The sequence below is a fragment of the Miniopterus schreibersii genome (assembly GCF_964146895.1).
Source record: "Miniopterus schreibersii genome assembly, chromosome: 19".
In the NCBI taxonomy this organism is placed as follows: Eukaryota; Metazoa; Chordata; class Mammalia; order Chiroptera; family Miniopteridae; genus Miniopterus; species Miniopterus schreibersii.
The window spans coordinates 12,378,686-12,393,977 of record NC_138119.1 but is presented as its reverse complement, the minus strand read 5'-3'; the positions used below and the strand labels follow the sequence as shown (position 1 = coordinate 12,393,977).

General features: G+C 52.4%; 1 protein-coding gene across 2 annotated transcripts; it reads right to left on the bottom strand.

Annotated features, from left to right (window-relative positions):
* Positions 1-234: 234 nt before the first annotated feature.
* SV2A (synaptic vesicle glycoprotein 2A) lies at positions 235-15,165 on the bottom strand. 2 transcript variants are annotated; one of them, XM_081121315.1, is made up of 14 exons: positions 14,225-14,347; positions 10,643-10,667; positions 9,729-10,484; positions 8,302-8,482; positions 7,355-7,506; positions 7,107-7,240; positions 6,399-6,488; positions 6,049-6,159; positions 5,777-5,865; positions 4,998-5,162; positions 4,662-4,795; positions 3,236-3,442; positions 2,474-2,633; positions 235-2,064 (listed from the first exon to the last, which is right to left on the bottom strand). In XM_081121315.1, the coding sequence occupies exons 3-14, from the start codon at positions 10,348-10,350 to the stop codon at positions 1,881-1,883; spliced, it is 2,229 nt and encodes a 742-aa protein (XP_080977441.1). In that variant the 5' UTR covers positions 10,351-10,484; positions 10,643-10,667; positions 14,225-14,347; the 3' UTR covers positions 235-1,880. The 2 variants fall into 2 exon arrangements, with proteins under 2 accessions (XP_080977441.1, XP_080977440.1); XM_081121314.1 differs by lacking the exon at positions 14,225-14,347 and adding an exon at positions 14,750-15,165 and having other exon boundaries at positions 9,729-10,667.
* Between the last annotated feature and the right edge of the window lie 127 nt (positions 15,166-15,292).

The window sequence follows — 15,292 nt, the reverse complement described above, 5'->3', positions numbered from 1 at the left end:
ATTAATTTTTTTTGCTATGAGTTGTAGGACATTATCCCAAGTCTTCCAATCTGGGAAACTGAGAGGGCCCTCCATCTGTAGAAATGGAAAGGTCAGAATAGAGAGGCCAGTTGAGGCTACCTCAATATAATACCTCATGTTATTCTGGCTTTCAGTTTAGAGAAGAGGTGTTTTTCCATCTCACCATCTTCCAGCAGGCAGAACAGAGAGGCAAAGAAGCAGACATAGCCTATTTGGATTTTAAGGATTGGTTGTTTTCTTTTTATTTTTCATCAATATTTTTCATCTCATTTTTCACATCAACAGAGTTGGGTTTAGGGTTCCCCAGGAGAATAAGGGAATGGATGGATCTCTCCAGGGGGTGCAGGAGAGAGGGCTGCATCCAGCAAGGGAAGGGTGAAAAGGGCGCACACTCGCACACTGGGCACTGGAGGAGAAGGCAGTCCTTTGAGCACAGACACCAAAGAGTTAAACAGTCACCATCTCGTTCAGTGTTACAAAATGGGGAGAGTAACCATAGGGGGGGCACCAGATGCAGCATGAGGAGGGTGAATTTGAATTTTCTTTTTTTGTTGTTTTCACTTTTTCCCTTTTAACTTAACATTTTACAAACAGCTAAAAACTACAACACATCACAACTACAGTGGGGGGGGGGCACCAAAGAAAGCAGCCACATGGAGTAGGGTGGGGCAGGGGCAGCTTAACCTACAGGGACTATTTGTGGAGAGGGTGAGATGGGGAAACTGAGGGTCTGGTCCCTGCATTAGGGGTCCCTGGCTTACTTTCCACTTTAGAGACTTGATGTGTGGGCCCCTGCTTCCTGCCCCTGCCCCAGCTCTTTGTGCTTTTTGATCTGCTGGTTTGACCATATGCCTGGTTTCTTTCCCTCCCCTGACCCCCTGCCCCCCTGCCTCTGAGGGGACAGGTTGGAGGTGGGAGGGCAGCTGTGCTGTTACAGTCTGTGCTATAGTGGGTGGAGTCTCACTCCAGAGGAGGCCTGTGCTTCTTGAGAGGAAGGAAGGTGCCCTCAGATCTCCCTAGACTGTGGTACTCTTATCCCAGCGTGGCTAGGGCTCCTCCCTTCCAGGCCTGGCACAAAAACAAGATTAGGGGAGGTACTATGGAAGGCAGGGTTGTGTGTGTGTCTGCTGAAATTACCCTTGGCTTGTATTTTAGGACATATAGTGACACCCCGCCCCATGGCACATACACACACATACATAAGTGTACACACTCAGTCACATACACACAGTCCTGCTGAGCTGCTTCAGAACTTAATATGTAAATAAATAAGAATCAGAAAGCTAATTTCATAAAATTCAGGCTTCTTACTTATAGCCTAAATTGAGGGGGAACTGGAGACTAGGGGTCTGAGGTTTATTGCTACTCCCCCAGCATCCAACAGGAAGCATGAGAGAGCACTCGAGGCCCAACTCTACGTTAAAAGTTCTTTTGGTCCATGGTCTACACTAAGCTGCAGCCCCCAACATAACCACATGCCCATGATTTCACCAGGGCCTAGGCAGAGGAAATGAGGGGGAAGGCAGGAAGCCCGTTCTGGAGCCCCTGGAGCTAAGAAAAGCAGGGGCACCCCTCGCTAACACTGGGGGAGAAGGGTGGGGCCAAGCCTTCTCTTGTGCAAAGTCAAGGGTGGCAGGAGGTGGGGAGTAGAGCGGCATCCCGAAACTGGGACGAAGGAGCCTTCCCTGTAGTCCTTGCCCACGGGGTCACACACATGCACACGCACACGCACACAAGGCTAAGACACCAAACACAGGCATGAGGAGTGAGGGCTTGGGGCCAGGATGGCAGGGCAGGGCAAGGGAAGAAGTTGTTGGTCTCACAGTGTGCCTGCCACCCCCAAAGTCCCAGAGACTCCCTCACTGCAGCACCTGCCCCCGGGTCTCGGGCAGCTTCAGGGCCAGAGAGCTACCGAGGGCAAGGGCAGCAGAGGCAAAGAGGATGGGGGCAGCCTTGGTGATTCCCACAAAGGACGTGAAGATGCTGATCCCCAGCACCGCTGCCAGCTTACACAGGGCATTCAGGAAGCCGAAGGCTGTGGTCCTGTTCAGGGGTCCCCCAGTGCAGCGCGATGGGCAGGCCCAGGAGAGAGACAAAGAAAGAGGCATGGGAGGGTTTGCGGGGGAAGAGCGGGTATTTGGAAGCAAAGGAGAGGTGGCAGGCAGTGTCCAAGAGGGAGAGGAAAGACAAAGGTCAGAGAGGTGAGGGATGCACATCAGGGAATACAAATAAGTTGGGAGGCAAGGGGTAAGGAGACCAAAAATTAGGTAAATAGTTAAGATTTCAAGGAGTGAAGACAAAACCAACCAGCCTTAGAGGAGAAACTCAATGGGAATGTGTACCCTTTACCCCTAAAGACGCTTTTCCCATTCAGTCCCTCTTCCTCGCCTCACTTCTCCCCCACCCTCTATGCCCTCAAACTGCTGCCCTGCCCCCACCACACTCCAACTACCTCTTGTCCGAGGGGTAGAGTTCGACAGTCAACACGTCCAGCGCGTTCCAGGATGCAATGCTGACCCCCCCAAAAAGGCAGAGCAGAGCAATCATAGCTGACTCGCTGTTCCCGAAAGACAGGAAGAAGCAGGAAACACAGGACATCACACTGGAGCCAGCTGGAACCGGGAGGGAGAGTGGTGTGAGCCCGCCTGAAACGGAGCCCTCTCACCACCCACCCTGTCCCATCGACTGGTGTTGAGTGCAGCCCAGGATGAGACTCCTTTTCCAAGGCACCCAAAAGGAAGGCTTTTTACTCGTCCCCAGCCTCCTTTATAATTTTCTTCTTCTTAATAATATCAGTACCAACTACTTCAACGTCAGCTACGGGCCAAACAACTTGATGCTTTACGTGCCCTGATTTAGTATGTCAACCCTCTGAGGCAGGTTCTGTCATCATCTCCATTTTCCAGATGAGACAACTGGGCTCATAGAGGTTAAGGAACCTGCCCAAGGTAGGTGGTGGAGCTGAGATTCAAAACCTATCATCTCAAAGCCTGTTCGCTGAACCACTTGCTATCCTGTCTACCTCCTTTACTCACCAGGGGAGCTTCTGGGCCAGGCCCCACCCCATCCTGCAGCCACCCCAAGCAGAAGACATGAGAGAGAGAACCTTCTCTGGCTAAGCTCTTCCAGACTAAGGGGAGAAGCCTGTTGACGGTCTCGCCTCCCCCAGCACCCTGGTCAGTTCTCACACCACCACCCAGCTTCTCCCCCTTACCAAGCATTCGGAGCCTGCCAATCTTGTCCATGAGCAGGGCAGACACAATATTCCCAGGAAGCACAGCCAGCGTTCCCAAGAAGCTGACGAAGTACACCATGTAGGCGCCTTCGCCCGTCCCTGTCACATCTAACGGGCAGCCCTCCTTGTTGTGCAGGAATGTGCTGTTCACCAGATGGCTGTTCACAAATTTGTACTCAAACAGGTCTGGGGTGAGGGTCAAGACAGGCAGGAAGTCATGTCAAATGAGAGAGGGAGGCTGCTACTGCTATGGCTCAGGGTTCTGCCTTTGTGGGGTTTAGCACTTACCGCAAAACAGCAAACAACATCACCATAGGAACTAGAAATCTTTTTTTAAGAAATCTTTATGGCAGAAAATGTCTGTAGTCTATCAAATGAAACAGTGTGACTGTTTCCAAGTTTTTAAATTAATAATCTGCTTCCCCACCCATGCCTTTCCCTTTCCCTTCCCCCACCCCCGCCCTCCCCTCAGGCACATCACCTTTACCTTCCGCACTTCTAAACTCCAAGGGCCTTTCCTTTGCCTCTGTAATTTGTCTCCTAATCCCATTTCTTCTATGAATTAATTCTACCTCTGTGATTTTTCCAAATAAATGTTTTCTTATAAAAAAATAATAATCTGCTTCCTGTTCATTCTTTTTGTCCGCCCTGCTGACTATTAGCAGTAGCAATGCCATGAGTTTAGGAAAAATATTTAAAATCATTAAAAGTCCAGCCCTGGCTGTGTGACTCAGTTGGTCAGATGTAGTTCTGTGCACTGAAGGGTTGTCGGTTCAATTCCCTGTCAGGGCACATGCCCAGGTTGTGGGCTCAATCCCCAGTGGGAGGGGAGCAGGAGGCAGCAATCGATGTTGCTCTCACATCAATGTTTCTCTCTCCTTCCTCTCTCTCTAAAAAATCAATTAAAAAACCATTCTAAGTCCTATTCATTACCTTTTCCTGAAAGGTGGGAAAAACTCACCCAGTACTCCTCATTTAGAGGTGGGAAAGCCCTGTCTAACAATTCCAGCATTTCATGTGCATATAGTTTGAGAATCACTGTTAAAGAAATGGATTAATGCAATGATCCCCAACCTTTTCCCCACCAAATATCTTTGTTTTTCTTTTTCCCAAGGACCCTGTTTTGAATGACTTTTGCCCTCTTCAAAAGTGCATTACTACCACCACATTGAGTTGTTTTAATTCCAGGCAAAGGCAAAGAAACTTGATATTTTTGTCAGATATTCTGTCACAGGAAAATGTTCAATTTCCATCCGAGTCTTGGAATTATTGGTGGTAGTCAGTAGGCCCCATACCACCATCCTCCAAGGCTCCAGGGAGCTCAGCTTGAGAACCCTGAGCTAGGGACCCCTCCTCAAGGTGCACCCAACCTTTGGTCTGCGAGCCATCCGCCACTCCTCCTTACCGGTGTTATAGAACACGGTGTTGATGAACGTGCAGTTGCGGAAAAACGTGTTGGTGGATGTGACGTCCTCGAAATAACACTCCTCAAACAGGGAATCCTCAAAGGACACTGACTTCAGACGCAGCCCAATGAACCTGGAAGACCAGGGCGGTGAGAGGCACCTCCCCTCACCTTCATCCCCTCGCCCAAGGCTCACTCCCTTAGAGAAGTAACAGGAAGGTACGGCATTGAGAAGCCACAGAGCTCTGCCCCCAAAATACCTGCCTCAAAACTCCCAGACTCATAAAAGAGACAAGGGGCAGAAGGAACCGGAGAAGAATAAAGGCCCCCACATACTTGTCATTGAAGTACTGGCCCCCTCTGTGGATCTGATTCTCCAGGGTGAAGTTAAAAGTCACATGCTCTACACGCTCCCCAGGGAACACTTTGGTGCGTGCTGCGTAGTCCACCGCCTGGAGGTGGCGGATCATGTCAGGAAACCAAACAGTCAGGCCATAGTAACTGAAGAGTCAAGCACGATGGAATCAGACAGGGCTCAGGGATTAGAAGCAGGCAGTCCACAATGAGGGGGAAATCGAGGATCAGCCATGTAAGGACCTTGCTCACCGCTCCAGCCTTACCTCTCACCACTCCTCCCTTCACCAATTGTAGTGATTCTTCTAACCCTCCCACCATACCCTTTATCTTCCAGGCATTTGCTCTTCCCTCTGCCTAAAACATCCTTCCTAATCAAAGCTCAGCCTAACTCCAATTCACTCAGGACTCGGATCTGGGCTGGGATCATGACTTTGTACTTTCCCCCTCAAGGCACTTGTCACACTGCTTTATACTAGTTTTGCCCAGCTCCCTGCCCAATATGTAAACTCCATGAGGACTGGACCACATCTGTTTCAGCCCAGCACAGTACCTGACACAGAACAGAAACTTAATACTGTTCAGCCCGTAGCACAACTTTGTTGGATTAATGAATGGAGGAGCAGGGTAGAGGACCAGAGGGGATCTGAACAGCACCTTTCCTCATTATTTGCCCCCTTCATTTCCATGTTCTCCACCTCTCTCCCAACCCCCACACCATCATGCCCACCACATACCATCTACCCCACCCACCTTCTCACCTGAACGACATGGTGAACCACACACCCATCATCATCAGAGTGATGCGTCGATATTCTGGACCAAAACAGGACAGGAAATTCCCCCAAACCTAGGCGAAATCGAACAATGTCAGACAGTGGCTACACTAACTTCTAACACCCTCACATCCCCATGTTCCTGCCCTACCACCTCCCTTCAGTTTACCCATCACCCCCCACACAGGCTTGACCCCTGCGTTCCTCTCCACCCCTCCCACTTCCTTCTCTCTCTCCACCATGCAATCCCCTATTACCTGCCCCCCCAGGTTCGATGCGCGGACCCCCCAGCGCTGGTACCAGGTCCCTGTGTCTGACTGGATCTCAATCAACTCATCCTCCTGATGAATCGTCTTAATGTGGGTTACCTGGGGTCAAGAGAAGGGGTGAGCAGTCACCTAGTCTGTATTTCCCAACCCCTTCCAAGTGTCTCAGTTTCTCTCGCAGTAGCAAAATGGGAGGAAGGGGTGGATAGGATACCCTAAGAGATGTCATTGAGGGAGAGTGTGGTCAGAGATGCCTAGGAAGGTGGTGGTATCCAGAGAGAGGCCAGGTGGGGGAGGGGGTGCGGCAGCTTGGAGGACTGAAGGGTAGGGCTGTGGCTTACTGAGAAGACTCGTTCAGGATGCCCCTTGGCTCGCATGTTGGTGTCATGAACTTGCTTCAGCACCATCCAGGCCTCATCGTGCTTCCCATTCTAGAGCCGACAGAATCCCCATATCCAGGTTAGCCCCTTCCTGACTCTGGGTTATAGACCCCCCTCACTGCAACCTGCTTCTGGAGTCATAGAACACAAAAAGGCTCCTACCCCCAACCCCTGACCTATGGGCATATCCATTACCCACTCTGCAAGGGCCCCAAGCAAGATATAATCAGATTTGGGCAAGAGTGGGGGGAGTCCAGAAGACAGGTACAAGCATAGGTCCTAGGGATCTCTTGGTACAAAACACGCATATGACGATGATGGGAAGCAAGCATGTAGTCAGAGACGGAGCAGCATCCTGACCCTGCTGGACCGAGATATAGTTGGAGGGAAGAGTTTGGGATGGTGGCGGTAAAACTTCCCTGGACCTATGAAGTCAGGGTCAGGGCCCCTGCCTGTAAAATTTTAAGCCACCCGAGGTTGAACAGGTCCCCTGGCTCCTCTACCCACAGAAGCCTTCTAGAGCTACATTCCATACAAAGGAAGTAAGATAAAGTCCTACTGGGTATGGGCCCTACAAGGAAGGAAGGCAGCTATATAGGACCAAACCCAACCCACAGTGGTGTTTGAACACAGGGGCCCCTACCCCCAACCCAGCCCCAGCCCAGTCACCTCCAAGAAGAAGCGGGGACTCTCAGGCTGTGTGGTCAGAGCCCCGATGGCAAACACGGAAGGAAAGGCGCAGACGAGCACAAAGACCCTCCAGCTGTGAAACTGGTAAGCGGACCCCATCTGGAAGCTCCACCCTGGCAGCGATAGGCACAGGGTCAGCAGAGAGGCCACTGACCGGGGGTCCCCACCACAGAGAGCACAGGAGCGGAGGGGGACAGTCTGGGGTGCATTCCCCATGGGCTGCTCACCATAATGGGGGATGATAGCCCAGGCCATAGCAGCTGCATAGACTCCACCAATCATCCAAAACATGCAGAGCCAGCTCAAATGCTCCCCACGTTTCTCCTGGGCCAGAAACTCCGAGAAATAGGAGAAGACAATGGGGATGGACCCCCCAATCCTGGAGGGCATTGCAAGAATTCAGCATTGGAAAATGGCCATATTCCTGATCTCCTGCCCCAGTGCTCTGGGTCGTCTAGTTCCTTTCATCATCCAGACCTTTCTAAAGACACTCCTTCTCACACCTAGTGCCCCACATGCTCCCTCACCACCAGCCATCCAGCACCCATCCCTGGGACTCTGGAAACAGGGCAGCAGGTCTCAGGGAAAGGAAAGGAACAAACATTGAATCTTGAAGACACCACCAAGTTGGAAGGAAGGGAAGATAATTACAGAAAAAGGGAAATTCCCCCCCCCCCCAAAAAAAGATAGGCAAAGAAGAGCCTGAGGGCGGGTGTGAGGGAGCAGGCCAGGAAAAAAGCTTAGAAACAAGGAGGAAGTACATGCAGATAGGAGTGCAGGAGTAGGATGGGGAAGGCTTCAGGGTTCAGGTTGTCAAATGCAGGAAATATGTAGACTCTGGGAAGGAAACAGCTCAAGGGTCCACAGGCACCCAGGGGTGAGGATGAGACCCACTAGGCCTCTTCATGGAGTCAGGCTCAGAACGGAACTAAAGGACGGGGTGGAAGACTCAGGAGTGGACCAGACGTGGAATGGCATTCTGGACAGGCAGTGCATAGGTCCTGGGCAGGGAGAAGCTGGCCTGAAAATGGTGGGAGGAGAAAGGAATCCATTCATTCAACTCATGCATACTTAAAGTGCATCTGGTGTGCCTGGCACTATGCTGGACCCTAGAGATATTACAGTGACCACAGCACCATCCTGCCCTCCAGGGGCCTAGGAGGTGGACACTCACCCGACCCCAGAAAGGAGGCGGCAGAAGAGGAAAGTGCCATAACCCTGGACAAAAGATGAGAAAAAGGCGAAGACGCTGTTGACTGAGAGAGAGATGAGCAGACACTGTCTCCGACCCAGCCGATCGGCGAGACCGCCCCAGAGGAAGGCTCCCACCATCATGCCCAGGTAGACGATGAGGCCTGGAAGGAGGGAAACAGAGGCAGGAGAGGTATGAGTCTATAGACCCATTTCAATTTTTCCACTCACTGAACATGAAACGATCTGAAACTGCAGCAGAATGGATCAAGGACCGGAAGGACTTTGAGAGGCTAAGTCTACCCAGAGGTGAGAGCAGGGGAGAGAAGATGAATTATGGAAGCAAAGATGGAAGGCCATCTCTGCAGCCCAGTGGTTCAGAGGCAGGAATACAGATACAGGAGAACCCCAGAATTCTCCTTTCTGTCCCTCTCACTTCTCTCTCTTGCTGTCACACACACATAATACCCCCATCTCTGGCTTGCCTGGAATGAGGAATGGATCTGCCTAGATTCCCAAACCCACCCAAGGTCTCCCTCCAGCCTTCCTGCCTTGAGGCCCTCAAAGTAGCAGGAGGTGTCTCTCATGTTCCCTGGGAAAAGAGCCAGTCCTTTACTCCACCCAGGACATCCTCCCCACAAAATCCATTCTTTACTCCTTGTAGTTCCAATACTTCTGGTCCTAAAACTCTTGTTCCTTACTTCATTCATAAATTCAGAGTTGAAATCAATCTGAAAAAATCATCTACTCCAAACTCTACATTTTACCCATAGTTAAGCCAAGCTCCAGGGAAAAGGGACCTGCCCAATATCTCATGGCAACTTGGTGGCCAAGCAAGACTGAGATCCTTTCTGAGTGAGTCTAGTAGTTTCCTCCCTCAGAGTCCCCATCAGGAAGGACCATCAGAGACCACTCACTGGCCCCTGACTCCCAAAGCTGACCAAGGGCTTCTCTGGCTGGAGGCAGGCCCAGGATTGTTCCCCTACCCCCACCACCCCAAACTGACCCTTCCCATACAACCTAGGGAGTTTGAATACTGACTTCTTGTTGCCCCAGTTAGGGAAAGGGAGCAGGATAGCAAGAGGAAAGGAGCTGAAGAAACATTAAATGAGGTGCCTCCTACCATGCCACCTCCTACAGAATTAAGCAGACCACCACCTAACCATTAGTCCAAGCCCCAGCCCAGTTGTCCTCCCCCAGGCTCCTCTTTTACAAACAACTTCACTGTGACCCAAGCCCAAGAGAAGGGTGTGTGTCAGGGGAGAATGCAGAGGAATCCTGAGCCCTCTGGAGACATTTTGAGAGCAGGGTCCTAGGGAGCCCAGCAGTGAGGACAGGAGTTCTCAGGAGCGTGAGGTATTTATGGAGTTTGGAGCAGGATGGGGCTGGAGCACCCCCGATGTGTCTTACCCAGCATGCCTTTGTTGGAGTCAGACAGGCACATGTCTTTCTCAGCGCTGGGCAGCACGAAGCCCACCACAAAGACCTCAACACCATCAGCCATCAGCGCCAGACCAAGCACGAAGTAGAGTGTCCACTGGAAGCGACCATGGCCACACTCCCGAAGGATGGCTTCATACTGCTGGGACAGTTCTTCCCGTTCTTTCCGCCGCTGTGCCTCCCCCCGGCCCCCAGGGGGGCCCTCCCCATCGCCCAAGCCTCCCCTCACTCCAGCCAGGGGTTCCCCATCTGCCATCCGCTCGCCTTTGCCCCCAGACTCTGCCCGGGGGATGCCCTGATATTCCCCCTCGTAGATCTCATCTTCCTCGTCGTGGCCCTCTGTGGCATCGCTGGAGACACCACCTTCCTCCTCGTCCTGGGTCCCTTCCCCGTGGTAATAGCCATCAGCAGGGGCAGGGAAGTCATCATCATCATCTTCCTCCTCAAAGCGGGAGTAGGATCTGCGGGAATATTCGTCCTGGACTCTGTCCAGGCCCTTCACCACCTTCTTGGCTGCGTGTTTCTTGACTTCCTTGGCAATATCTTTGGCCCCACGGATGAAAGCTGCCCGGTCTCTGAAACCCTCTTCCATGACGGGTGTCCCTTATTCAGCGTTTGATCAAGAACGTGGAGTCAGAAAGACCCCTCTCCCTGTTACTTAGCTGAAGTGCGGTCAAGTATCTTTGGGTGCAGAATAGGAGAAAACAGGACCTGGCCAGTGAGTGTCTAGGAGAAGAAAGGAGGGAGAAGAGGTCTGGCCTCCACCCAGTTCAGCTGGGTACATAGGGCGGGGAGAGAGGGAGCAGGGGGATGGGAAGGCGAGGGAAAGCCAGTTTGGGGGTGCTAAGCTGGGGAGCCAGGATAACTCAGGAAAAGCCGCCTACTTCTCTTCCAGGCACTTCTGGAGATCTAGAAGCAATAAGAGGGAAAGAAAAGAGGTTGTCAGGCCTAAGATGGTTAGGAAGGCCAATACAGAGCTCCTACCAACCCAGTGCCCCACCTGCACCACGTGGTACAGAGATGGTCTCCTTGCTTCAAGCCCTCACTCAGGAAAAAGGGATGATTACTGGGGCCAACTGCAGGTCATTCAGCATAAACCCCTTACTTTGACCTTGGAGGCTAGATCCATCTAATTTACTCCTGAGTCACAGTCATCTACACAGAGCTCTTCTGACCCTCTGACCCACATCAAGATCAGACCCCTTCCCTTACCACCGACCTGCAAAGACTAAAAGAGGAGTATGAGAAACCAGAATTCCCTACTCTAGTCTGCTCTGGGTTTCTTACTGAGGGCAGAGCTTGGTGAGAAACGTGTAGAAGAAGCACCAAGTCGTCCAACCTGTTGCCTTCAGTCCACTGATGGCATCTGAAGGTGGAGCTTCCAAAGTCCTCCTCTCAGGTTCCTTGTTTATAAACCTCCCAAGGAGAGGTCTTCTCCCAACATAGCCCAGTGGGTAAAAGCTCAGCTTCCAGACTTTGGTTTGAATTTCTGCTTCGACACTTACTAGCTAAGAGACCGCGGCAAATCCCTGAGCATACGCTCCTCAGTTTCCTCTCACTTAAGAAAGGAAAAGTAAGGGTTAAGTAACACAATGCATATCAGCTCCTTACCATAGACCCTGGCACATAAAACGTGATGAATAAATATTAGTTATCACCCTTTGTGGCAATAATGATATAGTGTGGTGCCCTCTACTCATAAGACCCCCCGAAAAAGCCACTTCTGAGTACTCTCGAGGGAGGGAAGGGAAGGCAGAAAGGGAAACTGGCAGGAGAAAGCTGCTTCAGCGCAAAGTACACAAAGTTATGTGACCTGAGTTGAAATCCCAGCTCTGCTATTTACTTACTAACCAACCTTAGGCCGGTGACTTAACTTCCCTAAGCCTCAATGTCCTTATATTTAAACTGGAGATAATAATCTCTGTTTCTCCAAGTCCATGTGAGAATTTAATCTCACAGCAGATATTCTATAAATATTAGTTTTCTTTCTATTAAATTGAAAAATGTGGAAGAAGCAGGAAACAGCAAGGGAAAAGCAGAGGGTCCTACTTGGGTGCTATTGCCCAGTATCCTCCCAAAACAATCCCAAGACCCATCTGTGTTCAAACGAATTCCAACAGCTGGGCCCACACTGTCACCAGCCAGACAAGCAAGGGAAGAGTAGAAAAAAGGGAGACCTAGAACCTGAGGCCATGGAGAAGAGGGCAGATCAAAAGCTAAGAAAGAGGTAATGACTGGCTGCTGCCACCTTCCTTCAGGATATCATCACTGGTGAGTGGCAATGGAGAAGGCCGGTCAAGCATACACTTCCAAGATGGGGGGTCCAAAGTCTACAGTAGTCAAACCTCATTCCTCCAGGGCCTCCTCTCTTAATCCCCCTTAATCCTTTCTGTTCCTCCTCCAAGAGTCTAGGGAAAAGGAGTCCACAAATACCGCACTGCGTAGGAGGTTGGTGTAGAATGAAGGGGGCCTTCAGCCTCCCCTCCAAAAAAGACATCCTCCAGAGGGAGACATAGGAGAACCCCCACTTCCTTCATAAAAGCAGAGGAAGCAGGACTAGATTCTCATCAGAGATCATTCCCCTAAAATATCTTGCCTCCTTTTGCTCCCACCCATCCAAGGCCTTCATTAAATGTCACACACACACACACACACACACACACACACACACACACACTAGCCCTGGGAGAATGGGGTAAGTAGTGCTATGTGGTTCATAGAGAAGCACTGGCAAGCAGAGCCTTACCCCCTCAAGGACAGATGTGAGCAGTGGACCACGATGGCCAGAACCAGTGACCCCTATGTCACCTTCTTGTCTTTGTGGATCAGGGCCCAAACCATCCCCCATGAAAGAGAGGGAACTGTGGAATCACCTCACTGCATGGCAATTTGCTTTCTTCTTTCTTTCCCAGCCAGGATCTCTCCCCAAACCCTGAAGGAGGCAGATGGACCCACCAGGAGCCATACCCAATGTCTGCTAGCACTGTTTACCCCTGAGGGTACATGTAGGGTAGAGAAGGCCCCCAGAGACACAGCAGGATGTGGTGGCTCAACAGCCAGCTCCCCCAGGGCCAGCAAGCCCAGGAGGTCAGGAGGGAGAGAAAGAAGACAAATTCTTTGAGCTGGTGAGAAAGTGATGCTATTTTTAGCCCCAAAAGCAGCACAGGGTGGCTAAGCCTGTGGGAGAGAAACAAGACTTGGAGAGGTGGAGGCTGAAGGAGACAAGATTCAGGGTTATACAGCCCTTTAAGGCTGGCTGGCTCCACCTGACTGGAAAAATGTGTCCGAGAGATTCTCGGCAGAGGAGTCGAGGACCAGGACTCCTGAGCAAATGCTGCCTTTCAGGACAACTCGCTCATCCCTGGATAAGAGGAGGGTCCGGAAGCTACCCCCCTCCCCCCAATGAAAGCACCTGACTTTTGGAGCCACCTGGAATCCCCAGCCCACTCTAGTCCAGGTGACAAGGTCATTAAGAAGCAGTCACTTATCAAAACATCCACAGAGGGGAAGGTGAGGGTACCCTGAGGGAGGAGGTACTGGAGCACCCCTCCCTGTTACCGCTGGGCGATTGGGCCTCAGCCCCCACCCCAGGATAGTCAAGGCTGCACCTCCCCTCCCTACATCCCACCCCAGGAAGATGGAGCATCCACATTTCTGAGGGGGAAAGGGTGTCAGCTGAGAATGCACACATCGGAGGGCAGAGAGGCAGGGACGAAGGAAGAGACCTCTACACGCACACGGGCACAGAGACCTTCGCTACCAGCATCTGTGGCGACCCCCCCCCATCCCGCCTCTGCTCTGCTGTAAGGAATGAGCCCCTAGAATTGACTGAACCGATTCTCAGCGCCTCCCCTCATCCTTGGTCCTGCTGCTGGACCAGTGCCCATCATCACTCAGCACCCCTTCCCTCCACCCCGAGCAAGTGCCTCCGGACCCACCATCGTGCCCCCAACCCTGGTGGTTTACCATCTCTACCACCCAGCATTTCCATCCTTACCCCCTCCCCCTCCCTCCCCTGCCCTTCCTCCACTGCACCCCCACCCCAAGTCCAGGCGAGCAGACTGAGGCAGCATCCGTTCTCCCGCCCCAGCCAAGGTCATTTATCATTCACGGGGGGGAGGGGGAGTCGCCAAGGTGAGGAGGGGATTGGCGTTTGAGGGAACCCTGTCCCACCCGACAACCCACCACCCATCAGTATCTGAGGAGGGCAGTGGAGGAAAACGCCCCTCCTCTCTCCCTCCGCCTCTCTCTGTCTCTGTCTCTCCTCTCTCTGTCTCTCCATATATATTTTAATCAGCACAGCAACTGAAATAAATGTCCATTCAAGCCACTGCCAATCCCTTCACCCCTAAAGAGGGGATGGTCACCCTCCCCCCCAGCAAAGCATCGGAGGGTAAAATGGCTGCAAGGCAAGGATGCTCCTGCCCTGCGCGGGGCGGAGGCGGCACTGAGAGGAGGGGTCTCACCTGGGCTGGCCCCGGGGAGGGGAGTCCCGGGGGAGGGCAGGGGTCCCGGCCGCGGGGCTGGCGGCAGCGGCGACTGCTCCGGTACCCGGGGAAGCGGCAATGCAGACCTGCCCCCCCAGCTCCGGCCCCGCCTCCCCCCCCCTCCCGTGCTGCTGAGAATCGGGAGAGACCATTGTTGGGGGTGGGGGGCAGGAGGAAAAAGCATGGGGAGGGACTCGGGGCAGGGCGCCACGGAGAAATGATGCAGGACGAGGGGCGTTGTCACGGGGACAGCTGGAGACGGCACACCGCCCTTCCCAGCCTCTTCCCAGTACAAAATGAAAGAAACTGAGGAAAGAAATAGTGACCTCAGGGAGACAAGTGGGAGACAGGGCAGGTGGTGGACGAGGCAGCCCCTTCTCAGCCCGTCCCGGACCCGCAGGCTTCAGGGGCTCTCGCCGCCGTCAGAGCACCCCCCTTCCCCTTCTCCGCTGCTCCCAGCCCGAATCCTTCCCCACACGCCGAGTGCTCGGCCTTCAAGTTTACCTGGCTATTTTAGAGAAAGCAGAAATAACAAGGCGTGGTTCCCATCCTGAGCTGCCAGAAGCAGAGGCTCCTGGATCCCTGCCGGCTCTTTCCAGAAACAGTCCAGGTCATTATTTACATGCAGAAGACCTCCCCATCCTCCAGTAAGCGGGCGGCAGCAGAGGTGAGTCCTGAGAAGCTGGGTTGTGCAGGCCTGACCACTGGACATCTCCCCTCCTATTCATTTGCTGCACCGACTCAAAAAATACTCTCTCTATACTCTTCCCCGCTTTCTTTTAACTCACACACACACTTCTGCTTCCAGGGCAGGAAGGAGTACATTGATTTCAGTTCTTTCCTTTCATCTGTCCTTTGTCCCTGTACCAATAACCTGGGCTCAGAGATCCATACATACAACTCGGTGACCATCCTGCTCCGGGGGGGAGGGGCTATGTGCTGGTTTGGAGATGTACATACAGAATGTGTCCACCTATTCCAGGTAAGGCCTTAGGATATTCTGGACAGAGCACTGAGCAGGGGCTCTGACTTGGTTCTTGCTTCTAA

Excerpts from the sequence above, each read along its gene's own strand:
- SV2A (XM_081121314.1), bottom strand. The coding sequence starts at position 10,350 with ATGGAAGAGGGTTTCAGAGACCGGGCAGCTTTCATCCGTGGGGCCAAA. Across the intron at positions 6,160-6,398 it reads ATCCTGAACGAGTCTTCTCA|GTAACCCACATTAAGACGAT; the intron begins GTAAGCCACAGC and ends TCTTGACCCCAG. Across the intron at positions 5,163-5,776 it reads TGGTTCACCATGTCGTTCAG|TTACTATGGCCTGACTGTTT; the intron begins GTGAGAAGGTGG and ends TTGACTCTTCAG.